General features: G+C 35.9%; 1 protein-coding gene and 1 long non-coding RNA gene across 2 annotated transcripts in view; one reads left to right on the plus strand and one right to left on the minus strand.

Moving 5' to 3' along the window:
- Nucleotides 1-1,064: 1,064 nt before the first annotated feature.
- On the plus strand, nucleotides 1,065-26,459 carry LOC106724921. Its single transcript, XR_001360749.1, has 3 exons — nucleotides 1,065-1,219; nucleotides 9,788-9,881; nucleotides 26,384-26,459. It is a non-coding gene; the product is annotated as an uncharacterized LOC106724921 (long non-coding RNA).
- The window catches only part of ACVR1C (activin A receptor, type IC), a 42,665-nt gene continuing 26,229 nt past the window's right edge, over nucleotides 10,936-27,371 (minus strand). The window contains exons 3-8 of the mRNA XM_005859330.2: nucleotides 26,369-26,599; nucleotides 22,348-22,515; nucleotides 20,769-20,925; nucleotides 18,912-19,036; nucleotides 16,259-16,389; nucleotides 10,936-11,562 (exon numbers count right to left, since the gene is read on the minus strand). Coding sequence (XP_005859392.1) covers nucleotides 11,434-11,562; nucleotides 16,259-16,389; nucleotides 18,912-19,036; nucleotides 20,769-20,925; nucleotides 22,348-22,515; nucleotides 26,369-26,599 — 941 coding nt within the window. The 3' untranslated portion in view covers nucleotides 10,936-11,433. The remainder of the gene's footprint in view (nucleotides 11,563-16,258; nucleotides 16,390-18,911; nucleotides 19,037-20,768; nucleotides 20,926-22,347; nucleotides 22,516-26,368; nucleotides 26,600-27,371) is intronic.

The following is a 27,371-nucleotide window of genomic DNA, read 5'->3' on the forward strand; positions in this document are numbered from 1 at the left end:
AGGAAGGAAGGAAGGAAGGAAGGAAGGAAGGAAGGAAGGAAGGAAGGAAGGAAGGAAAGAAGGAAATAGGTGAAGAGCACTGAGAAAAAGAGAATAAGGAAGAGAGCCAGAAGAAAGTAGTATTTCAGAAATAAAAAAAAAATCATTCTGGGAGAGGACATTCTGTGTCAAAAATCCTAGAGGGACTAAGTAAGAAAAGAGTAAAATGCTCCTTGCACTAGGCTATATCATTCGTGAGTGTAGAGAAATCAAGGTTTAGAGGGGCAATGAGAGCAAAAGGTGAATTGTGGTGGATCGAGGAGTGAGTGGGCAGAGAGGAGATAGGGACAGAGAATGTACCCTACTTCCACAAAAGTTTATTTCAGAAAGGAAAAAAGAAACAAAGAAGTAGCCACATCTGTGTATTTCTGAAATTCATCTTCCTACCTGTTTGTAAATTTGGGGTATTTAATAGTTACTTTGCAGCAAGTGGATTCTCAGTAAAAGGTTCATAATATCACCCATGTGTTTCTGGTAAAAAAGAAAAAAAAAAAGCTGACTTAGAGAAAAGTGGATTTCATGAACTAGTTCATGTATTATGTAAAAGCAAAGATCCAGATTGCGTTATAGAATTGAAATGTGTTTTTGCAAAGTCTTGCTTTCGCTCTTGTGCAGAAAACTAAGCTGTATTTCCCTGTTCTGGTTCATTTATATCTCATGTGATTGTGTCACCTTGTGTTTCTCCATTTAAAAGTTAAAGGCAAACTCAGCAGTTCCTTTTTCTTAAAATGCTTCAGTAACCAGCAGTTGCCACATTAAAAGCTTTAGCTGGAAGATTATAAAAATAGTCTAATGCTCCCTAGCAGGTAACTACTTTTGAACTGATTCTCCTTTCAGGGATGCAGTGAGGTCAAATCGACCGGCAAAAAAAGGACAGCACACGCTGGATGACATTCAAAGGGCAAAAGTGCATTGTGTTTGGAATGTTTTGTGTAAATGTTAAATAGCACCCACATTGAACCACCTGCTTCTTGTTTAGAAGAGTTCAAATGAACAATTTCAAGCACAATTGAGTAACACTCAAAAGAAAATCAAGTGTAATTTCCTAAGTTGCTGAAGCAAGGGTTCTTCTGTGAAATCACCATTAGTATTTCTAAATCCAATTTGATTATATTTAAGATTTACTGCGCACAGTTCAGTGGCACCTGGGAATTTCTTCAGGCGGAGATGGAATTACGAGGTAGACCTTTTTAAATGATTTTTTTTTCCTCTGTGTGCGCGTGCTTTAAAAATCTCTGGGTCATGTCTTTAATAATCTTTCATTTCTTTTTTCTCTTTCTTGTGAATATATTTTGCTTTGCTTTTGAGACACACTAGAATGTAGGGGGAAAGCACCATAGAAAGACACCTACTTCACCCCAATGTACAGCTCATCTTGAAATTCCTTACCTGCTGTCTATCTCCAAATATTCACCAATTGCAGGGGGGTTGGGCAGGGTAGTAAGGGTAGAATCTTCAGGGTTCTTTAATAAATCTTCTAAGAAGGTAACTTTTACTGCCTTTATTAAACACCAAATTCACATTATCATTGCTACTGTAAAATCTTTAGTCTCCCTCAAAGGCAAATCAAGTTCAAATGCTATAATCTGAACCTTATAAAAACCCTCCATTCTAGTCCTATAGGTTACTCACTGCCATGAGCATTCTTACATTTTTCTTATCAGGGACTTCTTTTCTGTCTACATAACACTTATAAAAAATCTTTCCTAACCTACAACTTCAACTTGTTCATTGTCTTGAATCTTCCAACCTAACTCATACCCCAATATCTGTACTCACAATCAGCCTTAATAATTTCTTCCCTATGACTTGTCTTCCTAAATAGATTATCTTCTTAAATTCGGGAGCTTATTGTTAGCACCACTGGCAATGATGGTTATACTATGCACTTAGTAGCAATGTTTGATAAAGATCTGTTGGTTAATATTTGAGGGGGAAAGAATTTTAATCTGTTTTAACAATAAAACAAGTGATTATAATTACAATTTTGTAGATATAGTGCTAACAAAAAATTCTCTATTGAAAAATGTTTCTCATTAAATAAATTTTAAAGTAGTCAAATAAAAGTTTTAATAACTATTCTTAACTGCAGCATATGTATAGTTCCTCTAAAAGTCAGACAGTATTCTTCTTTTAATTAAAACTTCATTGTAGAAAGTATTATATATGTCCCCCTACTTCCCCCTTCAATTCTTATTCTTTTAAGTATTCTTAAAAATCTCACTTTAGGACACCCTGTAAAACAGCCTGGACTTGGTGATTCCCTCAATCTCTAGGAGTCATCCTAAGGGGACAACAGTAACTTCAATTTCAACTTCATTCATAGGTAAACTATGTCAACAATGTGATGTTCACCAACTTCTGCACTTTAGTGTTAAAAAATCAAAATGCTGAAAAGTTATTACAACTGAAGGGGGGAAAAAACACTACTAGTGGTATTGCTGAATCTACAGCATTTGTTTTATTTCATGCATAAATTTCACAATCTAGATTGACATGAAGTAAATATTTGCCCTTTCCCTACAACCCCAAGAAGAAGCTAAATGAAGCCAGATGAGAACCTGACCTCAGGACTGTTGAGCAAGAATATCTGGCTTGTGAATCTGGTTAGTACCCACTTAATGCAAGATTATGAGAACACAATAACAGAACTGCCCTCAAATGGGGCTTGGGGGTGGGAGGAAAGAACTTAAGAACCCATACCAAAAGTAAAACCAACACTGTGCTCCGCCTCTCTTACGCTAAGTTCCGGAGGCTGGGGAGGGGGTGGAGAGAATCATTGTAGGATTGAAAATATAAACCAAACCACCTAATCTTCTCATAATGTTATTCTGGAAAAGCCACTATAAATTTGGCTAAGCTATTCTTGGTTGGGTTTATAATTATCTCTTAAGGTTTATTACAGACTTTTGGGGGGAGAGGTGGAGGGCCATGAGTAGCACAGAGTATTTTTGACTGTGCAAAACTCCTAATTCTAGTGCTCAAGGTTTTAGTCCCTGTGATAATATATACTAAAAGATATATGATAAAATAGTTAATACAAAGTGATATAAAGGAAAATAAAGCAGATTAATGGATAGTGAATGACAAAGGGTGCTACTCTATCGAGTACGGGTGACAAGAGGTAACATACAAATATCCAGAGGAAGAATATTCCAGGCCGAGGAAATAGAGCAAATCCCCTGGGACAGGCACATGCATGGCAAGTTCAGTGACAGAGAAGCAGGAAAGCAGTTGGGGCTGGAGGTAGGGGGATACCTGAAATGAAGGCAGAGAGGGGGTCAGGTTCCCCATGCCTAAGGCACTGGTAGACCATGTGATTATTTAGAAATTTAAGTGTAAAAGAAGCTATTTTAGACTTGAGAGCAGGCCAACCCAGGAGTCTTTGAATAAATGCTTAAATAAATGCAAAGAATGGTTACTATACAAGAAAAATCAAACAAAATTTATTATCCTACGTGCCCTCTAGAAAAGGGGCTGTTGAAGAAGAAAGTGTCTCTGCTGGGAAGAAAGGAAGCAAAGTTCAAGGGCCAACTCTTCAATTTCCCAAACCCCCTCCCTATAATGCATGCAAATGTAAATATAATTTTTAAATAATAGAACATAATTTCATAGAAACCAAAAGATGACACATTTTTATTTTATTTAAAATAGAGCTCTATATGCTTCACAGAAACAAGTGCAAGGAGTGCTTAATTTATTATCTTTGCCACTTTACAAAACAATAAACTTTCAGAAAATGCATACATAAAAATATAACATTTAGGCCAATAAGTATTTACATCAGGAAGCAGCTAAAAGTTATATTTAAAAAGCTTTAAAATAAATACTTTATGACTTGCTGTTAGTAAAGCTAAACATTTTGGTATGAAGGCTATCACTGAGTTCTTTCTAAATTTAAAATAATATTATTTCTAAACAAAAAAATATATATTTCCACAGACTAGAAATCCATGAAACACCTGAATATCATTCATTTCTCTTTGGAATTCTCTTCAGCTTCAACAATTAATTGCAACTATTAAAATTGCCACCTGCATACTTTTTGCTACCATTTATTGCCCAATTTTCATTTCAAGACCTATTTCTTCATATTTCTTATATACATTCACTTGGGCCTGTTAAAAGATACTATATGTTACACACTTAAGAACATCAGCTAGCTTACAATAAGTCTTTACAACAGTGCTTTTTTTTTCACAGTAGTTCAAGAGTTCAAGGCATGTTTCACAATGTCAAACTGCAATGGTTTTGACATTTGTAATGTGCTCTTAGGTACAAGAAAAGTCACACTACCAAAAGTATAATTAGTGTTAGTACTTTGAAAGGCAATCCAAAAATCCCTTTTTTTGAGATCTGAATCTCATTTTCTGTTTTTAGGACATTTTAAAACCTGAAACTCAGATTAAGTTTGAATAATTTTCTCCAGTCTAGGATCAAAAGAGTAGAAGAGCTTGACACTAGTCATTGTGGAAATGAACTGGAATTTAATATTTTGGCTCAGATGTCCTTACTTTATATAAAGGTAAAAAAATAGTTGGATTTAAAAAAAATCTAATTGCTTCTATTTAGCCTACTGGAGGAAATGGGGACATTGGTAAGTCTCATTCTATACCTGCATTAATCAGAACTTAGGCATGTAATTGCCCCTTTATAGGCAAAGTCAATAAATATGTTTGCAAATGGAATGAAAACTCAGAGATACCAAAATTAGGGTCCATGTATTTTGGTGCAGAATGTCTGAGTTGAAAATCTTAATCAACAGGGTAAATCATACACTGTCTTTTGCTGTCTTGGGAATATTAGGATGAAAATCTAATGTCTTTTTCCCCTCTCAGTTCTCTATTGTGTTTGCAGATGCCAAAACCACTTAGAAATTTTCATTCTCATTTTCTGAAGATGTATAAGCAGGGTCCTTTTCTGAAAAATATAAAACTATTTCTGAGTTGAGGAGCCAGTTGCAGGTTGGATTTCAGCCCCTACCTGGCCCTGAGAGTGTGTGTGCAGAGCACACAGGCCCAGCTGGATCCGGTGGCACTCAGCATGGGCTAATTTCCCAATACACACAGATTCCTAGTGGCTCTTTTACCATTCAGGTGCATGTAACCCAGGGTAAGCATCTTGCAGTCAAAACTATTAGATCTGGAGAGGAAAACTTTGTGTAGGATAACATGGACCAATAATAAGAAAATATAGTCCTATCTGAAAATATTAAAATCTAGGATGAGATACTCTCCCAACTAAATTAAGAAGTACGCTGGCAGCCCTCATTAGAGAAATATTAAAATGGGGATTATTACCTAATTTCAATATAATATTGTATTTAAACCATATGTTATAATAGCTTAATTTTAAAAGATGGCCAAAGCAAAACAAGCAATAGTATGCAGAAATAACATTAGCAATCACATTATGGGACATAGATTTCACATTCTCTGCTCAAGTCACTATTTCTTAAGTGGACTTTAGCATTAAGGCAACTGTAGACACATTCCTTATATGTTAGCTGAAAGCTAGAATATAAGTAGACTGATAGTCTTCTTTAAAGTGTAAAAGAAAGCCACTCCGCCTTTAACAAACACCTTCTTCATCAGGCCGAGTGAAACATTACTAGAGAAAGCATGAGATGCAACCTCTCCTTTGTGGGTATGGGAAAGTAAAATCTTGTCAAGAAGTTTGGTGCTCTTAGGCACAAGAAAAGTCACACTACCAAAAGTATAATTAGTGTTCGTACTTTGAAAGGCAATCCAAAATCCCTTTTTTGAGATCTGGATCTCACTTTCTGTTTTTAGGACATTTTAAAACCTGAAACTCAGATTAAGTTTGAATAATTTTCTCCAGTCTAGGATCAAAAGAGTAGAAGAGCTTGACACTAGTCACTGTGGAAATGAACTAGAATTTAATATTTTGTAGCAATCTGGCAGGGGCTAGAACTACTAGAACAGGAATTACAGAGTGTTTAGAATTGAGGAAATACAAATTTTTAATGTAATAAAAAAGATGAGTACCAAAGATAAACTAATGAGAAACTAGGAGAGAAGTAAGATAATATGCTATCAACATTGCCTCAAATTCAACTACCAAATCATCTTTCACTCCCATTCCAATGCATAAAGAAACAGCAATCCTAGAGAAAGGAGAGAAAAAGAGAATTATGAAGCATCTCTTATCATTACTTGCACTAAGAAACTCCATGTTCTCACAATTCCTAAAATTTATTCAGCACTACCTAGCTATTTAAAACTCTTCCTTAGCCCATTTTTGTTTTTCTCACCGACCTCACCATGAGTGAGCAAATTATTTCAGCAGAAATAAAGAGTAAGATTTGATCATCATTATCAAATGGCACATTCAAGGTAGGTTTAGATGCACGTTAATTATTTTTTCATTTATAAATGTTGGATATAATAGGGCATCATGGTGGGTGTCCCTACTGGGTTCTCAGTTCTGCTAATAAATAGCATCTCTGATCCTTGGTTTCTTCATTTATAAAAATATGGGAATTGAATTATAAAATCTTTTACATCCTTTATGATTCCCAAGTTCTGGTTTTGTTTTTGTCTGTGACACATCTGTAATAATGTAGACCAACGATAGATTCTCCATCATTAGAATAAGTACTGGGCTGATTAAATTAAATAATAACTAGTGTGTGTTTTTCTTAATTAGAGACTAAACCTAATTTTGGAAGACAGTGAGGGGAAAAGGAGGTGAGAAAAAGAATGAAATGTAAAAGAAAATCTAGAGGGGAAAAAAGAAAGTCAAATATCTGAAAATTTGCATTGAAATGTTTTTTAAAACTGCCTGTATTATAGAATTTTTTAACATTAGCTCTTTGATTAATTTTCTCATTTTCCAACCGACATTTTTTTCTGTTTAGTAGAAGCCCTCAGGAGCAGAAAGATTATGCTCTTCACTAAATAGGACATAAAGTCCACATTAGGTCTTAGTTTATGGAGGGCTAATGCAAAGCATTGTCACACATAAAAGTAGTATGTTTCCCAAGAAAAATGATATTTAGAATATCTCCAAAGACCACAACAATAACATTTTAAGATACTAATTCTCAAACATTCCAAGTAAATTAAAATGGTATATTTGTAAATTTCTTTAAAGGAACGAATATTGAAAACATCAATTGCCCATCAACTGTATTCATTTGATACTCTACGCCTACTTTCTTAACTTCCTGATGGGAAATAAAATATCCATATTTTAAATACATTTATTTAAACAAAATACATTTCCATATTTATTTTAAATAATTAACCAAACATTATTCCCTGCCAAGCAATTTTACGTTGGATTTTGTATAATGGCAAATGTAGGCTCCCTGCTCTCAGATGATTTGCTAGTAGGTGCCCTCGTCCTGTTGTGTAAACTCAAAGATAGCCCTGAGTTTCCTCTGCCCCCAATAAGTCACATGGTGGTAAAATTCCAGCACAGTTTTCCTTTGTTTTGTGTAATCATTCTACTAAAGTAAAAGCAATACTAAATTATTATGGGACTTCTAATGAATCTATTGAAGATCTTCATTTTAAGTTAAAACCTGATTTTTAAGTCTTCAGACACTGCAATCAGGATACTATTTTCATACAATCATGGAATTTAAAATGCAAAGTTAATTGAAAGTGTAAAGACGAAAAGCAAGTGCTACACCTAAAATAGTGCATGACACAGTCATATTTCACTTAACTTTCAAGTCAGAACAAAAATTGAGAATTTTTGATGTTACATGCCAAATATTTTAGACATAGAAGAAAGCACACGAGTCTGTACCCAATTACACGCAAAGATTATAAGGCAACAAGTTCATGCTAAAATAACTGTCAACAAATATTGTTTCCCTTATTTTAAGGGAGTGATGCTGCATATATATATTCCTTCACTACTTTATACAGTACTGAAATTTCATAAATAGCATTTTCTCAAGCTTTATATTATACTCAAAGACAAAATATTTAAAAGGAGCAAAGAACAATGACACTTTCAGTCAAAGAACAATATTTTTTGTTTTTAACACAATTCAAAAGAAATAAATATTACACAATAAGACTCCATCAAAAACAAAAAACATAAAGTTTTACAGCATAGATTATATACAGTAAATTTTCTTAATGTTCTAAACTTTATCTAATTTTTAAGTGAGCATTTCCTATTTATAATTTTGAGAATTAAGAAAAATTAGAACTTTTAATTTTTCTAATCATTTTTGTTAATCTATCCCCTTTCTTAAAAATAATGTACTTGGTAATTAAAATATAAAACTATTGAGTTAGGAGTTCTAGTTAGCCAACATAAAAACAAAAATAATCTCAAAATGTACAGATTTTTCTGAATTGAAAGTTGAACCAATAAAAACATGAAATTATATTTGGACACACTCAAATAAATTATAAACATAATGACAAGGAAAATGGAAAGGTTAAAACAGCCTTTCTTAAAAATTAAGTAAGTATATTCACCCAACATAAGTGAGTAAAACAGAAAATGTTATTCTCATTTATTTGAAACTATAGTACAACCATAGTAAATAAATAATTTCATTCTCATATATGCAGAAACAATCTATGAGAAATGAAGGTAACAAGCCTGAGCAAGACTACTCCCTTCACATAAGCTTTTTAAAAAATCCTTCCCATATGCAATTTTTAAAAGTTCACATATTATTTAGATTGTCTGGAATAGCCAAGTAAAGATGTTTCTAAACGTATTGCAAATTGAAAGTAATTTGTCATATGGAACTCAAAACATCCCACTTTGTCATACAGAATTGAAAACATCCTAATTTGTCATATAGAAGTCAAATCATCTTGTCATATAGAACTCAAAACATACTACTTTGTGCTATATTTATTTGCCAATTTGCTTTCTTCCCCCACATTCCTCCAAATAAAGATGTTTCTAAACGTATTGCAAATTGAAAGTAATTTGTCATATGGAACTCAAAACATCTCACTTTGTCATACAGAATTGAAAACATCCTAATTTGTCATATAGAAGTCAAATCATCTTGTCATATAGAACTCAAAACATACTACTTTGTGCTATATTTATTTGCCAATTTGCTTTCTTCCCCCACATTCCTACATGTCTGTTCCCATTCCCAAGTTAAAGTTTAAAATCCCTGAGGGCAGAACCTATCTATCCTTTAATTTCCCTATTGGGCCCAATATTGGCAAGGAAGATATGGGATGCCCCACATTATTTAAGGAATGGGTGAGTGAGAGTGAAAGTATATACAAACTACAGCTGCCAGGTTTTTGGCTTTGATATATCATCCCAGTCAAATGAAGAAGGGTTCAGTAACATACGTCCACAGGTAAGTAAATTATAAGCACTGCAGTGTGGTCTATGTGAAAAAAAACATAATATATTCTTCAGACACTGTTACCCAAGCTGTGCTTTGTAGAACATTGAAATGTGGAGTAATAAAAGGTTTGCCCTCCTCTTAATAAAAAGGTTCCATGGTCAAATAATTTGGGAAATCCATTCTAAAGAAATCCAAGTAACATTTCTTTACTGCTAGACCCATCAAAGCACACGACACACTAATGTGCGGGATCACATTCTAAGAATCTATGAAATAATCCTTTTGGTCTTGGATCATCTCAGTAGAAGAGTGTTCTAAGGAACAGAGTTTAGAAAATAGTATTTTAGAACAATAGAAGATACCATGTTAAACTCCTTCACCAAAACAGAATTATAGATTTGTAGGAAATATTTAATGTTCTATGTATTTTTTCAGAATTCATCACTTCTACTAGTATCTCCACAGGAAGTAGAATACAGGCAATATTATCATGAGCCTTCTTCTGCACCCACTCACTCATTTCGAAAAGGTAGGAAATGTTTATTTTTACTTACTGATACCCTCTATAGAATTTGGTTGTTATACTTCATTTAAGGGTTTCTTAATTTTTTTTCAAGGTATTTCCTAGTTTCCTCTTCCTTTTCTGTTCTTTTCCTTCTAAATGTGTATGCACAAAAGTAATAGGGACCTCTGAAATGCATCTTAAAGACATCTTCTGACAATGGATCTTCATGTTTGATTTACCTCTGCACGTTTTTAGAAAACATTAGTACTTGTCTAACAAATAGGGTGACTCTGACAGCTCTATGAAAAAAACATCAATGGGTATTGTCCTAAGAGTTCATGCAGATCCATTATGATTCTGCAAACAAACAAAAAAACCCTCAATTTGTCTTGTGTCACTAAACCACAAATATCATCATGAAAGATGTTTTGGCACAAGAAGAGAAATACTGTTGGAATTAAAGGGGCAGTAAGAAGCTAGCTAACTCTGCAGTGTGGATGGTCCCAAGGCTCAGACCTAGAGCCAGCTCTCCCACTAGTGGTGTGACTTTGAGACATTTCTCCATGTCTCCAGATGTCAAGCATCTCTTTTGTAAATGAGAGGAAGTAACAATTTCAGTGGCTTTTTAACTGTTTGTTTCAGGGGCTGCTGGATTATGAAGAGTAGGGAAAGGTAGGGGTTGGGGGAACAAGTCACTGGGACCCAGAACTCACTTCCACCTTCCAACTGAGAAGCTCCACTTCTCTGTTTTGTATACTAAATTTGGAGCAACATTTATTTTTTTAAAGATCCTGCTTAATTTAAAAAATAGAGAACACCATAGGCCAGCGGTTCTCAACCTGTGGGTCGCGACCCCTTTGGGGGTCGAACGACCCTTTCACAGGGGTCGCCTAAGACCATCGGAAAACACATATATAATTACATATTGTTTTTGTGATTAATCACTATGCTTTAATTATGTTCAATTTGTAACAATGAAAATACATCCTGCATATCAGATATTTACATTATGATTCTTAACAGTAGCAAAATTACAGTTATGAAGTAGCAACTAAAATAATTTTATGGTTGGGGGTCACCACAACATGAGGAACTGTATTAAAGGGTCGCGGCATTAGGAAGGTTGAGAACCACTGCCATAGACTGAATGATGTTACATTTTGATTAGATATAACATATTCTAGTTTATATTTTTAATGACTGTTTTCATCTCACCTTTTTTCAACACATTTTCTCCATTCATTCATGCACTCTTGGTTCAAGTAAAATAAAACCTTAATGATGCTTATTATTTAAAACCTTAATAGCTTATTTTACACCTTTACAGTATCTTTCTTATTAAATACATGAGCTGATGTGTTGCTTTTCAAAATAAAATTAGACAACATGAAGACTGGATAAAGTCAACTCCGGCTTGATGTGAGTTATTTTTTTCATGCCGCCTTTGCACACTTAAATACTGTACTGCAATATCATTGAGGTAGACAACAACAACAACAAAGGCAAAACACATTCACATAAAGAGGGAAAACGGGGGGAAAAAGCTGCGAGAGATTTCTTTTTAACATGATTATCATCATTGGGCTTTGCAGTCTTCTTTGACACAAAGTTGAGAAATAGTCTTCTTAATACGAAGGGCAGTGAGGCGGGCTGCCCCATTGGCATACCAACACTCGCGCATTATTCTCCCCATGACTCGGAGTGCCTTTAAGAGAGAAAAATACCAAAGACTTTACTCACACAAAACACAGTACCTGAGAAGCAAAACCACAAACCCAGAAATTGATGCTAAGCTCTGATGAACAAATGGTAAATAAAAAATAATATGAGAAGGAGATTAGGACCAAACCTCTTCAACAATCCTGTCAACACACACACATGTATATTTACCTTACAGAGGCTAACTATTTTTAAAAATACATTTTTTATTGATCTTAGAGAGGAAGGAAGAGGGAGAGAGAAAGAGAAACATCAATGATGAGAATCATTGATTGGCTGCCTCCTGCAAGCCCCCCATTGGGGATCGAGCCCGAAACCCCGGCATGCTCCCTTGACCAGAATTGAACTTGGGACCCTTCAGTCCACAGGCCAATGCTCTATCCACTGAGCCAAACCAGTTAAGGCAGAGGCTAACTTTTAATTGAAAATTCATCCATTGATTCTTGGGGGTATGGTAGAACGGCTATTGTTTAAAATATTCTAAGAAGAGACATGATAAAAAAAATAAGGGAAATGGGATGGCTTAGAAATTTACCATATATTTATCTGGGTGGTAAGCACACACATGCATACATTTTTAAAAAGGTCATCAAATTATATATCAAGATTTGTGCATACATAAAGTATGCCACAATAAAATAATGATCTAAAGAGAAATATTAAAAATTCTGAATTTAAAAAATCAGTATAAGTGAATTAGTAAATAAGTAAAATAAATACTCCGAGCAGAAGATAACGAGACTGCATGAATCCAGAGAGATACAAGAAGTCACTAAAGCCTAGTGGCTGCTCTGGTGGCATCTGCTGACCTCACTGCAGAATTTCAGAATTGACGGACCACATGTGAGAGAGGAAACACAGCCTGAAGCACCCAGAAGGTGTCAGAGCAAGATGTTTGCAAAGTTCTGAGTGTAAGGATAAATCAGACTTAGAAAGAATTTTGTAAAGAAAATTGTCTAACTCTTAGCTCTTGTTTTTTTTAAAAATCAAACCCAAGTCTTAAACTGTTGCAGTAAGCCTGAGCTCATAATGAAAATTCACAAGCACGTGAGGAAAGAAAGTAACATAAGCAAGAGTCAATTGAAACAAGAAGCAGTAAAATCAGACCCATCAAAACATTAGATGCTAGAACTAAATGATATAACATGTAAAATAAATATATAAAATAATTTGTTTAAAGTAGAGGAAATTCAAACAATAAGTATAAAACAAGAGCATATTTTAAAAAGAAAAATATCAATAAAACTTATTGACATAAAAAGTATAACCATTAAGCCCTGGCCAACTTAGTCAATTGGAGCATCATCTGTTCACCAAAGGGTTGCGGATTCAATCCCTGGTTGGGGCATGTGTGGGAGGCAACTAATTGATGTCTCTCTCATCTCTCATCTCTCTCTCTCTCTCTCTCTCTCTCTCTCTTCAAAACAATGAAAGAAAAGGCATAACCATTAAAATAACTAAATGGGTGAGTTAAATAGCAAATTTGATACATCTTAAGACAGAATTAATGAACTGGAAGATAAATGTGAGAGCTACTGTATGAAGACACAAATATGGAAAATGGGGGAGAATAAGAAAATAGCGAAGTAAAATAAAAGGTCTAACAGGTATCCAATGAGTTTTCTAAAAAGGAGTAATAGAGACAATGAGAGGAGAAATTATTTGAAGAGATAATGGCTCAGAATTTTGCAGAATCAAGGAAAGTTACAAATCATCAGAATGAGAAAGTCCAAAAATTCCAACCAAGACTAATCAAGAGACATCAAGACCAAATGCATCATAAGAAACTGCAGAATACTAAAGTAGTCAGGAAGAAAAGAAAAATTAACTCAAAAGAGATACAAATTAGATGCCTTCTCAATAGCAATAAAGGAAACCAGAAGACAGTGAAATAATACCTTTAAAGTGTTTAGAGAAAACAACTCTGAACCTAAATTTTTATGTTCAGATAAACTATTCTATTTGTTTAAGATTGTGGACAAAATAAAGACTTTCTCAGACACCCAAATGCTGAAAGAGCTTACAACCACTAGATCCTCACTAACAAAAAACAATTTAAATAAAATATGGTCAAAGGATGCACATTAGAAAGTAAGAAAATGATCTTTGAAGAAAGCTCTGACAGCCAAGAAGAAATGTTGAACAAAGAAAATTATAAACATGTTCATAAGTCTAAACAAACTAATGGTATAAAATCACACCAATATCCAATACATGGGGTTAAAACAAAATAAGATAGAACTAAAATAATGGGCAAAAATAGACAAAAATTATATATATCAGCAATATACAACGTTGATTACATAAAAAATGACTATTAGGTCTATTCTGGGAGTGCAGTGGCCAAGAAATAGAGACAACCAAAGTGTCTTTCAATAGAGGACTGGATAGAGAATATGTGGTACATATACACAACGGAATATTACTCAGACATAAGATGAAATACTGCCATTTGCAACAACATGGATAGACCTTCAGAATATTATGCTAAGTGAAATAAGTTAGTCAGAAAAAGGTAAGAACCATATGATTTCACTCATAGGTAAGACATAAAACTGAAACTCTGAACACAGACAGCAGTGTGGTGGTTACCAGAGAGAAGAGGGTGAGGGGGGTTGGGGTGGAGAGATGCCTAATATATGGTGATGGAAGATAATTTGACTTTGGGTGGTGGGCACACAATGCAATATACAGATCATGTATCATAGAAATGCACACTTGCAACCTATATAATCCTATTAACCAATGTCACCCCCATAAATTTACTAAATTTTTAAAAAAGAGACTAAAGAAGAAATGCTATATAATCACCCCACATTTTATCAAATAAAAGTTAGCTTTTATTTACCCTAATTAAAGTTTTTAAAAACAAAAACTGCAGCAAACATCATATTTAAGGGTAGAAAATACAAAGTTCTAAGGAGCAAAACAAAGATATCCACTATCACCACTTGTAGGCAACATTACACTGGCAATCCTCAAAAGTGCAATAGAAAGAAGGAAAAGACATGAGGACTGATCCCAAAACTCTCATTATTTGGAGACATAATCATATATGTGGACACTCCAAAAGAGTCTATAATTTAATACCTTAAAGGAATTTTTCCACACACAGATACATATATACATAGCAGCATTATTAAAAAAATAAAAAATCACAGATCTGACAATCAACAGTACAGTGGTTAAAGAAATTGTGCTATGTTCATACAATGAAATGCTACACAGATGTAAAAAGGAACAGATCTGAGATAAATATGTAAGAGAAAGTAAAAAAAAAAATTTAAGAAGAATCTACAGTGAGACTTAATAAGTTTCACAATATACAAAAGTAAGCGATATATATATATGTATATGTGTAAATGGCAAAATTCTAAAGAAAAGCAAGGCAATAAATAATTAGTTATGACAGAAACCCCTCAGAGGAATAAAGAATATTCATAGGTGCTGGAAATTTTTCATTTTTAAAACTTGGTAGTGGATTTTCTGCTTTTCATTTTTTTATTACACATTAAACTTTACAGATATGACATTTATTCTTTCATATATATGAAATTATTAACACAAGAAAAATTTTAATTTCAATTTGGTTATAAATGCCTCAAATTCTACCTCATACAGTAAGTATGTAGGTAAGCTATCTACATAGAAACACCAAGACGTAAGTCTTGCCTTCAATAGAAAGAGCTGAGTGAAGAATGGGGGGGGGGGGGGGGGGGCAGCAACTGTATAAAATAATGCCTATGACAAAGCCAAATTAAAACATGTAACTTACAAAAAGACTTCAAGCATTACATTTAAGTATGGCAGAAGATATACAGTAATAACCGGGATGGGGGAGATGGTTTACAGTCTTTCCCCACCTCCCTCCTTTCTCTTTGTGGGAGCCAGAAAAGTATCCTCAGGTACTGCAGAACCAGCATTGCAATAACCACTTATTGTGTGTCTACTCTATGATGGTTAGTGCATGTGGTGTTGGGGATTAAGAGATGAACAACAACTGTCCCTGCCAGAAAAGGAAGCTTTTCTGAGGAAAGAGAATACACTCAAGCTTCTCCAGGGTTTGGGATTGGGAATAATTTATGGAATAAAAGGATGACTGAAATTGCAATACTCTGTGTGGCACAGACATTGAGTGCCCCCCATATGCCTCGCTCCCCACAGTTCCCGGCCCCTTGCTGTGAGATGGGACCAGGTTCTGGAAGGGATGTGAGTCACTTGGAGCCAAATCATTAAAGAGCCAGTGTGTGACTCTCTAGCTCAGTGGTTCTCAACCTTGGCTGCACATTTGAATCACCTGGGAATCTTTTTAAAATCCTGATTTCTGGGCCTCATTCCGGAGGACCACTGCTCTAGCTCCTCTCTTTTCTTGGCCTAGACAACTAAAAATTATGCATTGAGATAGCATCCCAAGATCAAAGTCACCTGGATTTCTGAATCACCACAGGGAGCACAGATGTTGTTGAAAGTTGCCTAACCTGGGATTGTTACTGCCCCATAACTTAGCATTAGGTGTATATACTACAGCTAAAGGGAATAACATCAAAGACATAAACCTACATATATGAAATGAATGGGATGCCTAGATTAAAAGAGAAGAACTATATGGTCTGTGAAAATCCTCCCTGGTAATTACCTCACAATTACAATAGGAAAAAATATACATAAGAATTTAGCCTTACTTCACAGCTTTGCCACTGGTTTGGGATGCTTGGTCGAAACTTCTGATCACAAACAACCTTCCTCATTTCCTCTATTGAGGGATCTGAAGGCACCATGTCATAATAAGGCAACTGGTACTCCTCAACAATTCCTATAAGAAATTTGCACATTAAATTCCCCAGTGTGAATAATAAACAAAGATGCTTACTTTGAAATAATTTATTAGTTAAGTCTTCTAGGCACAAATGGTAACATGGGAAACTAGAAAGTCAGGTCTATTAAAATTATGCATCACTATAAAATTAAATATATAAGCTGGCGTGGCTCAGTGGTTGAGCGTCAACCTATGAACCAGGAGGTTACAGCTCGATTCCCCGTCAGGGCACATGCCCGGGTTGCAGGCTCGATCCCCAGGGTGGGGCATGTAGGAGGCAGCCAATCAATGATTCTCTCTCATCATTGATGTTTCTATCTCTCTCTCACTTTCCCTTCCTCTCTGAAATCAATAAAAATATTTTTAAAAAATTAAATATATAAGTTTAAAGTATTCGGTTGAATAGTTATTATATACATTTATAAATTTTTTACTTAATTTTTTTGTTGTCACTATTGCAGATGTCCACCATTTCCACCCCTCTGACCACTTGCACCCAACCCCCACTCTCCTCCCTTTGCCCTCACCACACTATTGTCTGTGTCCATGGGCTATTTTTAATATGTTCTTTAACTAATCCCTTCACCTTCGTAAAAATTTATGTAATCTTGATAATTACATAAATTTTAGACAAAAATTATATAATTATTTTATAATACTATTATATAACTATCTACTACATATTATATATAATTTCATGTAAATATATTAAATTTATATAATTTTGTTATATAAAATATAATTTATAGTATGAAAAGTCTATAAATGTTTATTTACATATCATTCTACTGTGCAATTCAGAAAAAAATAACATCTAATTATAAAATTTATAGCATGGCCTTATTGCTATGAGTAAAGTATATTTCTCTATTAAATAACTTTTTCAAAATAAAATAGGTTTCTTTTGTAAAAATTGTTAGGCAATCTTTTAAGAGCTGAATTTCTTACATTTGAATTTTAGAACCTCTATAACTAAGAATGTTCCAAAGAAGTAAGCAAAGTATTTGAAGATGGATGGTTTAACATGAAGGTTAATATGTAAAGAGTCTCAAATACTTAGACAAAGACTAAACCTTAGTTATCAGATTAGTACTTGAATTCAAGAATTTTCTGATAAAATCATTTGAATTAACTACAGTCCTTTTAATTTAAAACATTTAAGATGTGTCATAATATTGGAAAATGAACTTCAAATTGTGTTAATAGTACATTACTATTCTGATAGTTGAAGAAAATTTAAGGACAAAAAACGAAAAGCAAAGCTAGACAAATATCAATATAAATAACAACAAATATGTTTGAATCTTGATATTTACCAAGCACTGTTCTAAGCCCTTTAGATGTTTTAACTAATCATTCCTCAAAACCACTGACTAAAGAAAGTGCTATATTATTCCTATTTTACAGAACAAGGAAATTGAGGCACAAAGAGAGTCGTGAGGTTGCTGAAGGTCACACAGCTATTAGTGGCAGACCTGGAACTCAGCCACAGGCTCAGGGTTTCCAGTGTAGTTACAGTGCTTCTAGAAATAGTTTCATCTTTCTGAATGTTTTATTATCTCATCAGTGAATACAGGGGGAACGTACGTTTCCTCATTCAAACACAATTTTAAGTTTTTCTCTTTTTTTTAAATGAGATTGATATAAGGTAAAATGAGATCAATACAAAATGCAAAAAGTTGGTAGTGGTTAAATAAGGACAGCTCTTTCATTTAATGTTTATCTGAGTTTTCTCTGTGCTAAAAGCTTCACCTGAATTAACTGAATTAATCCATTACATCCTCCAAGCCAGTGGGGTCTGTTTTATCATTTCTTCATTTCACAATTGGGGAAAGTGATACCAAGTAACGTGCCTAAAGTCAGATGTTCAGGAAGTTGTTAAACCAAGGTTTAGCCCTAAATCTGTCTCACTTGAAAGATAAGACTCTAAACCATTTAATCCCAGTATTTACTTTCTCCCACTGATGAAACAGTCCCATCAGACTGCATTGGTAGGGTTTCATTCTCTCAAATTCTTCCTCTCATTATTCATCTCTAAGTGCTGGGAGCAGTAGTCAGGAGTTAGTCTTGGCTCACCTCTGACCTCCACTTTATACCCCACACATTCCTCATCACAGGAAAGAAAAGAATAAGAAAAGTCTGAGAATCAGAAGACTTCATTTCAAGTCCTGTGGCCTTGGCAAGCCATTTCACTTGTTTGGATTTCATTTCTGGTATAAAATAGGGATATAGCTAATGGCATACAAACTCGAGTAAAAATTTCAAGTGCTTCGCCAAGTATCGTTATGAAAATCAGAATTATCAGGAGAACTGTCACCCCCACATAAGCGGTAATCATAATATAAAATCTCCCATTATGTGCAGGACACTCTACTTTTGCCACTTAAAATATATGCCAATAGGTATTCTCTTAACTAGTAAGAAATCATTTAATATAGTGCTTAGAAAAAAAGAACATCATATCTCGTATTCAGAACATCAAAGAAAAGCAGACAGAAAGAATATGCCCAACATCTTACCTCCAACTGAACACCTTCGGGCTATTTCCCAGTAAACCAGACCAACAGAATATATGTCAGCGCGTTTGAAGGACTCAAAGATATTCACATTCATTGTATCATCAAGCATTTCAGGGGCCATATACCTTCAAAACATGCACATGTCAGATTCTGTGTATGGCTTTATAGCAGTCCAGTAAATCATAATCTTACTAAATCCTGATACAAAATATAAGTGAAGATAGCTTACATCAGTTTTACAGGTGGATCTGAACCCTGTACTATAACAGAATAAAATTAAATAATACAGTTATTGACTCGACCATCATTTAAAAAATATTTTTAATAGAACGAGGGGTCATCCCCCTCAGTATTAAAGCATGTGTGCCAGGAGCCAAATGCTTGGAAAGCACAAGCCGGAGGGGATTCAGTAAGCACAACACTCAATAGGAGAGACGAAACTCAATTTCCACCAGTAGCTCCTTGCCAAGGAAAGCTCCTTGAGGGCAAAGAGTAGGTTTTATTCATGGTGGGCCCAGTCCTCCAACACAGAGCTCAGCAGTGTCCCACAATAATCTGTTCTGAATGGACACACTGGCTCCAAGAAACATATACTAGTACATTTTATATTGGCTCCAACAAAATTACAGTCTTATCTTAACAGGACTAAACCAAAGTAATATACAGTTTCTGAGACCTGACTGAGCCTAGCGAGCTGTCCTAGGGGGATTTCGAGAACTACTCAGAGTTTTCAGGTGAGGGTGCAACACGGTCCCAAACTCTTTTAAAAGTTTCAGATCCCAGGGAATCTGGCATCCAAGGCTCCCCTGAGGGCCCCTAATGTGGGGACAGTCCGATGGGCAAAAGTCAAAGCTCGCTTTTTATAGAGAAAAGAAAGGAGGCCCCATAGGGCTGCCCAGTCTGAATAAACTGTCTTGAAGTGTTTCTGGGGCCTCATTCAAGTCTCCCAGGAACCAAGTGGAGGACTCAGAGGGACTGGCCTGGACTCTCAATTATGGCTTGGAGGCTGACTATGCCAGCTTAGAAATTCTCCTTTCTCAAGGGCCTTTAACAGCTCCAGGAAATGTTTGGGTTGTTCCTCATTTCAAGGTCAAGAAACCTGGGAGGATGCCAAAGGGGCACAGAGCCTGAAATACAAATAAAAGGAAATGAAGCATGCTGACCCCATGGTCACAGGCTGGCCACAACAAGAAAACACCGGACGTCCCACTGCAAATAGGGCCGTCCTACACATGTGTGGTATACTTGGTAATATCATGCCTGCTCTTAACTCTCAGAGATTCTGTTCCTTGAATGTGGGAACTGTGTCCGAACTCATCATCAATTTGGAAGACTTAAGGTTAAATGCAACTATGGGTAAATGCAGAAGTTGTTACAGAACATTTTCAAATACTGAGAGAACACAATAGTGCATCTATGTAAGCATTATGCACAGTCCTCACCTCTCTAGTCCACTATATAGATTCGTATCTGTTGTTTAGAATCTGAGCATGTAGAACTAGCCCTGAGTTTCAGTTCATTTGTGAGGTATAAAGGCTTTGGAGGACATTGTTTTCCTCTTTTCTGTAGGAAAATATGTTCTCAGAATGTGACACACTACAAACAATATACCACCATCTCCTTCACCAAGCCTCTCCTCTGGCCAACTGGCTACTTTCTGTATGACCAAATGCCAACTCCCCTTGCTTTATAACCATTGTGCCACTCATTTCAGTGACCCAGAGAAGACTTTTTTGTTTTCTTGGGCCTAATGATTTCCCATTTGGACCTCTGCCCCCGTCCCTACACACATCCCAGACATTCATGTGTACGGGACAGCCGTAAGTCTTAGTGTGCTGCCAAAGTAAGTTGGCTTACCTTTTGGTTCCCACTTTAGGGTTCTGAGGTATGTCAATAGTGTTCAGTATGGAATTGTGCTTCACAGCTAATCCAAAGTCTGCTATTGCACAAGTTTCACATTTTTTCACTAAGATATTCTTTGATTTTATGTCTCGATGAGCAATGGCAGGTTTGCCTGTGAAGGATGAGAAAAGCATATTCACTTTTGTCATTACTGAAAACTGAATCTCTCTAAAAGGAATTATTTTGAAGCCTTGGCTCAAATGTCGCCTAAAAGAGGTCTTCTCTGACCACCCATTCTTCATCCCAAGTCATTCTCCATCAGAGTACCCCATTTTGCCTTCTTTATAGCTCATATCACTATTTCATATGTCTTACTTATTCATATATATGTTTAATTATCTGCCTCTCCCAACTAGACTATACACTGCATAAGGGCAGAGATTGTGTCTTAGTCATCACCGTGCCCTCAATGCTTAGATTACTAGGTCACATTTAGTAGCCACTCAGACATGTTTGCTGAATGAACAGGAAAGAATTAGCATTGCTATGTACACATGAAAACACAGCAAATATTCTCTTACAAAACAAGTTTCAAACGTCTACGATCCTAGATGAACTGTTCTCAAATGTGGCCCGAAGATCCCTGGGGGTCCTCGAGACTGTTTTTCAACTATATGTCCGTGCGATGTCACCTTTTCTTCCCATATTTCAAACAAAGCAACATGTTGGAACAGATTGAATGAAGAACAGGCATGAAAATCCAGACATTACACCAGTCATTAAATAGATTTGCAGAAATGTAAAACAAAACCATAATTTTTACTAAACTGGTTTTTGCCTTATAAAAAATTCTGTGAATTTTTTAAAATTATGTCATTTATGCTAATATTTAATTATTGTTATTTTAGGTAAATTAGTATTTTTAAATTTCTCAGTTTTAGTTCTAATATAGTAAATATTAATAGATATAATTCACAGGCAAAAAAATCTTGGGGGAGTCCTCAATCATTTTTAAGAAATCAAAAGGATCATGAATCCAAATTTGAGAACCAGTACTCTGACTGAACTAATGACTTTCTAGAGCCAATTCTCTATTAATTCAGTAAACAGAAAAGAAATGTTATTATGGATGATATACAAAATGACAAGTACGTAGATGATAGTTGGTTCTATCATGACAAAATCTTCAGCTTTATAAAGCACCTTTAGTGTTTCTTTACATTTGATAACTGTAATAAAATACAACTAAACACTAAAATACAACATAGTATTCCTCCATGGGCAGTGTGGCTCAGTGGGTAAAGCATCAGCCTGTGGACCGGAGGGTCATGGGTTCAATTCCTGGTCAAGGGCATATACCTGTGTTGCAGGTTTGATCCCTGGCCCCAGTTGGGATGCTTTGGGAGGCAACCAATGATGTGTCTCTCTCACATCAATGTTCTCTCTCTCTCTCCCCCTCTTCCATTCTACTCTCTAAAAAAATCAATGGAAAAAATATTCTGGGGTGATGATTAACAAAAATAAATAAATAAAATACAACTTAGTGTTCCTATCTTCATATTTAAGGAGAAAAACTGGGAAATAAAATACCTACCTTGTGTACCAACAATCTCCATGTGAAGGTGGGCCAGACCACTAGCTATGGAAAGTGCCAGTCTGATCATCCCAGCTACGGTCACTACGTTTCTATTCAAATAGTCATACAAGGAGCCCTGTTCATGATATTCCAGGACAAGCCAAAGTTGGGTCCAAGTTCCATTATCTAACAGGAAAAAATTGGGGTGCTGTAAATATATGTTGAAAAAGAAGCCAAAAGTTTTTAACAAATGTCAGTGCTTCTAGTAAATCTGTATTGTTAACAAAGCAAAGTTAATTCCTTCATGGATAATGCTGACGGTCCGAATTCGTAAAGTAAAAAGTCTGAAGGAGTTCCTGAAGATGTTGATATATTACAACCTGTTATATGTTCCCACCATAGTTATAGGAAACTGCGAGGCAGTGATTCTAACTGAACAACTTTCTTATTCCATTGATATTTGCCAGTGATAGCAACCACATTATAGGAGAAACTACTGAGAGATTCATTTAGGCTCAGTGTTGTGTTATAAATTTCTCTTGAGATTTTAAGAAACATTATACCAATAAAAAATAGAAATATAAAAAATTTACACAAAGTATTCGTACTGCCATAGGAGCTCTAACATTCTAAGAATGCTAATATTACTTACCTTTCTAATATGAAGTTGATGATTTCCCCCAAATATTATATATTAAGAGCCAAATACAATAACTAGACATTTTCAAATAGTTCTCCCCCATTTAACCAAAAGCTAATCAAGCTTATAAAAGATTGTTAGCAGAAGAAAAAACCAGCCTAAGCCTTCTTTAGGTATTATAGTCACTAGAGTTAGCTTTAGCTTTCAGGATAAAGTGTCTACAATAGCCCTGGGCACTCCTGACCAATTCCGATGCTCAGAGAAACAACCATAAAAAAATCATTGCTAAGGACTTTTTCTACCTAGTGTTAAGTACAAGAGCTCCTCTTTATCCAAGCATTTAATTTCCAAAGCTGGTAGTGAAAACACTTCCTAACAATGAAAAAAATAAACATAACATCATAAAGTTTACTAATAAACTGACCTTACATAAAACTAACCCTTACTCACACCTCTCTCCCAGCTTAACACCAGTGGCTATCTTTGCCTTCTCACATCAATGTCTTTGTCAGACAGTTGACTAAAAAGTGAAACTGTAAGTGTTGTAAAAAATACAAAAATGCATGATGATGAAAGTGATGTTAGAGACCATTTGGAATCAGGCACAAAGCTACTAACAAGGAAGCCACTGACAGAGGTAGACCAGTAACTGAAGAAGAGAAAATCAAGAATGATCTTTCTTGTGCAAATGATCTTTCTTGTTTTATAATCCAATAAACATCATGATTAAATTAGCCCATCAAGATGATCCATATAACTATAAGTCATTACTGCTTTCACCACATTCTAATTAATCTAACCAGTAGGTAGTTTAACTCAACATTAGGAAGGAAAATAATTTCTTAACAGCTTAACAAGAAATGTTTCATTTTCAATAGGCTGGATATATTTTCAAAGAATATGTAGTTAAGAATTTGGAAAGCATCTTTTATTTCTTTTTAATTTATCTTTTTTTGTTGACTAGAGGCCCAGTGCACAAATTCATGCACCAGTGTGGTCCCTCGGCCTAGCCTGAGGGATCAGGCTTAAACGGGCTCTCCGACATCCCCTGAGGGGTCCCGGATTGAGAGAGGGCACAGGCCAGGCCGAGGGACCCCACCGGTGCACGACTGGGGCCAGGGAGGGATGTGGGAGGTTGGCCAGCCGGGGAGGGACTGCGGGAGGGCTCCACGGCTGGACCCCAGTAGCAAGCTAACCTACAGGTTGGAGCATCTGCCCCCTGGTGATCAGTACACATCATAGCGACTGGTTGACTGGTCAACTGTCTGCCCCCTGGTGGTCAGTGCATGTCACAGAGAACAGTTGAGTGGCCTTAGCATATCATTCGCATATTATGCTTTGATTGGTTGAATGGCCAACCGGACAACCAGACACTTAGCATATTAAGCTTTTATTATATAGGATAGTATTACAGATGTCCTTTTTTTTTTCCCATTGACCATCTCCACCTGGCACCCACCCCTCCCAGGCCTTCACCACATTATATTGTCTGTGCCCAGGGGCTATGCATATCTATAATAATAAAAGCATAATATGCTAATTAGACTGGACAGCCGAAAGACATTACGGACATCCTTCCAGATGACCTTCTGGATGAAGCCGCGGCTGCGAAGGCCGAGGCAAGCCACCATGGTTGCAAGGGCTGAGCCCCTTGCATGAATTTCATGTATCGGGCCTCTAGTATGCATATAAGTTTCCTGGAAGAATCTTTCTTTAAAGCTCATCTTGGCTTCACACAGTTTTTCTCTAGCAAATCAGATAAGATAAATCATCAGCAAATTTAATCATGGCCAAAATGTATAATAACCTAAGTTTCTCTTTTGCCATGTAATTAATAATGAATACTTTCATGACCTAGATTATCTATATATATAAAAGCCTAAGCAACCAACCAAACGACCAAACAACCAGTCACTGTGACGCACATGGACCACCAGGGGGCAGATGCTCAACACAGGAGCTGACCCCTGGTGGTCAGCATGCTCAGCTGACCAATGGGGGCCAGACTCCGGGCTCATGGCTGGCAAGCACAGCTGCGGTGGCTCGAGCCTCTCCCGCCTCCAAGACAGCGCTACTGAGCCACTGTAGTGGCAGGTGCAGAGGGGCCAGGATGAGCAGGAGCAGTGTGGCCTCCGGCCCAGGCTCAGGCTCCTCCATGGCCGCCTGCCACTTCGCGCACTACTACATCCCTCGGGGGATGTTGGACTGCCGGTTTCGACCCAATCTCCGCAGGCCAGCCAACATCCCCCGAGGGGTCCCGGATTGCAAGAGTGCGCAGGCCAGGCTGAGGAACCCCACTAGTGCATGAATCCATGCACCAGGCCTCTAGTATTATATAAAAATAATCATAGATTTTTAATTATTGTAGGTATTGGTAGGTACCTGATATTCACAGATAATTTGTTTTTTTTAGCTAGAGGTTACAATCTCTACCTCCCAAACTTCTTTATGTATTACTGAATCGAATAAAAACCAATGGACTGGAGATACGCTCACCTTTGTTCCCTGTTCCCCTTTAAGGAAACTAATGCACAGTTAAATGAATAAAAGCTATGCAAAAAAAGAAAAGAGAGCATAGGTAATCTACAAACTTTATATCCAGTCCCTGATTGCTCAGGGATATATACAATATTTTTTAAGTATTATTTAAATACCAGAAAGTTGATGCTCTGTCTTGTTCCACAAAACTCAAAAAGTGATACTGTTTGGTGCTGTTAATGTTAAAGGTCAAGATATAAATCATACTCAAAGTACATCAATAGAAAATCTCACTGAAATTGTCTTGCTTGCTGCCATTCCCATAATGGTCACAGAAAGCTTGTATCCTGGAGTTTAAGCTTGTTGCACAGATGAAAACTATAGTCCTGGCAAAGGTGAACATTCAACTAGCATTCATTGATATATTTGTATCAATTATCAAAATACTGAAATATTTCTGTCCTGATTAGCTAAGAGCTACTATTGAAAACTCCCAGTGACATTCCTTTTCCCTGGACACTCAAAGCAGCCCCCACCCTAACCCCTACCCCCACCAAGATGCCTCCAGATCTCTTCATGATCCACCAACCACAGGGATAAAAAACCAGCATGGCAGGATTCTCCCAGGATTCTGTTCCAGTTGAAATTTCTGATCTGATTGGGAAGTTCACCAGTCATCAAATATTTAAAATGTCAACCTGGCTACAGTGTCATCATCATTTCATATGACAGGTTTGCTCTTTGCCCTGCTTTATTGTATGGTTATGCACGTGTATCTATGGAGAAGAGAAAGGATTTTTTCTTTTCTCAATAAAGAAATTAGACTTTTATGTAGACTTTATTAAAATAAAAAGATGATTTATTCTCATCTGATAATAGACATAACACTTTCTTTGCTGAAACCGATTAGATTGAAAATACCTTTGTTGTCAGCAGCAATGAAACCAAGGACATTCTCGTGTCTCAGCATCACCGTCTGGTAAATTTCTGCCTCGCGAAACCAGGATCTTTCATCTCTGGAGGAGAATATTTTCACAGCCACGTCTTCCCCACACCATCTTCCATGCCAGACCTCACCAAATCGGCCTTTTCCTACAATCTCCTGGAGGATAATCGTCCTGGCAATTGTTCTCTGAACCAACAGAGGTAACCCTAACCGAAGAAAAGATGGGATGGATGGTGAAGAACAGTAAGTGCCAGAAAAGAACTGTCAGAATGACCGGTATTTTCACACAAAAAGGCCAACATTTAAGCACTTTAATAATTTTATTGATGTTGAAGAAATAAGCACCTTTATACCAAAACTTTAATGTCAAAGCATGCGAAAAACATATTCCAAATTCTTAATATGACTTTCTCTTCTCCTATTCATAAATACAAATTTCTTAGATATAGCCTGCTGCTGCAGATGTCTGATCTTTCTAGAATTGCTGCTGAATTCCCTGATTTGTACATTAAATCCTTAGTCAGATTACTAAGTACACAAAAGTATAAGAAATGCTGTTAGCCTTTAAAATAAAATATATTGGTTCCTAGTACAACTGGGAATGCAGAAGAATTCTTTGAGAATTTTTTTTAAAACAAATTAAAATTGGAAAGTGAAGAATCAAATTCAACAATCAAATAAGATAATCATGTTATCTAAAAGCAAGATGCAATGATAGAAAATATCAAATGGATATTTTCTGCAGAATAAAAGAAATCAAAGAAAATATATTCTAAGTGCATGTAAAATATTTAGATTCTTTGAATCAATAACTCTACCTCTATAATTCTATCCCAAAGATTCAATGTAATTGCAAAATTTCTGTCAAAATGTTTAACATATTATTATTTATAGGAAAAATAAGGAAAGGTGTCTGATAATAGAAAATTATTAAATACTAGAGGCCCGTGCAGGGGTGGGGGGGAAGGGGGGGATCCC

The sequence above is a fragment of the Myotis brandtii genome, unplaced genomic scaffold (genome assembly GCF_000412655.1).
Source record: "Myotis brandtii unplaced genomic scaffold, ASM41265v1 scaffold125, whole genome shotgun sequence".
NCBI classification, from domain to species: Eukaryota; Metazoa; Chordata; class Mammalia; order Chiroptera; family Vespertilionidae; genus Myotis; species Myotis brandtii.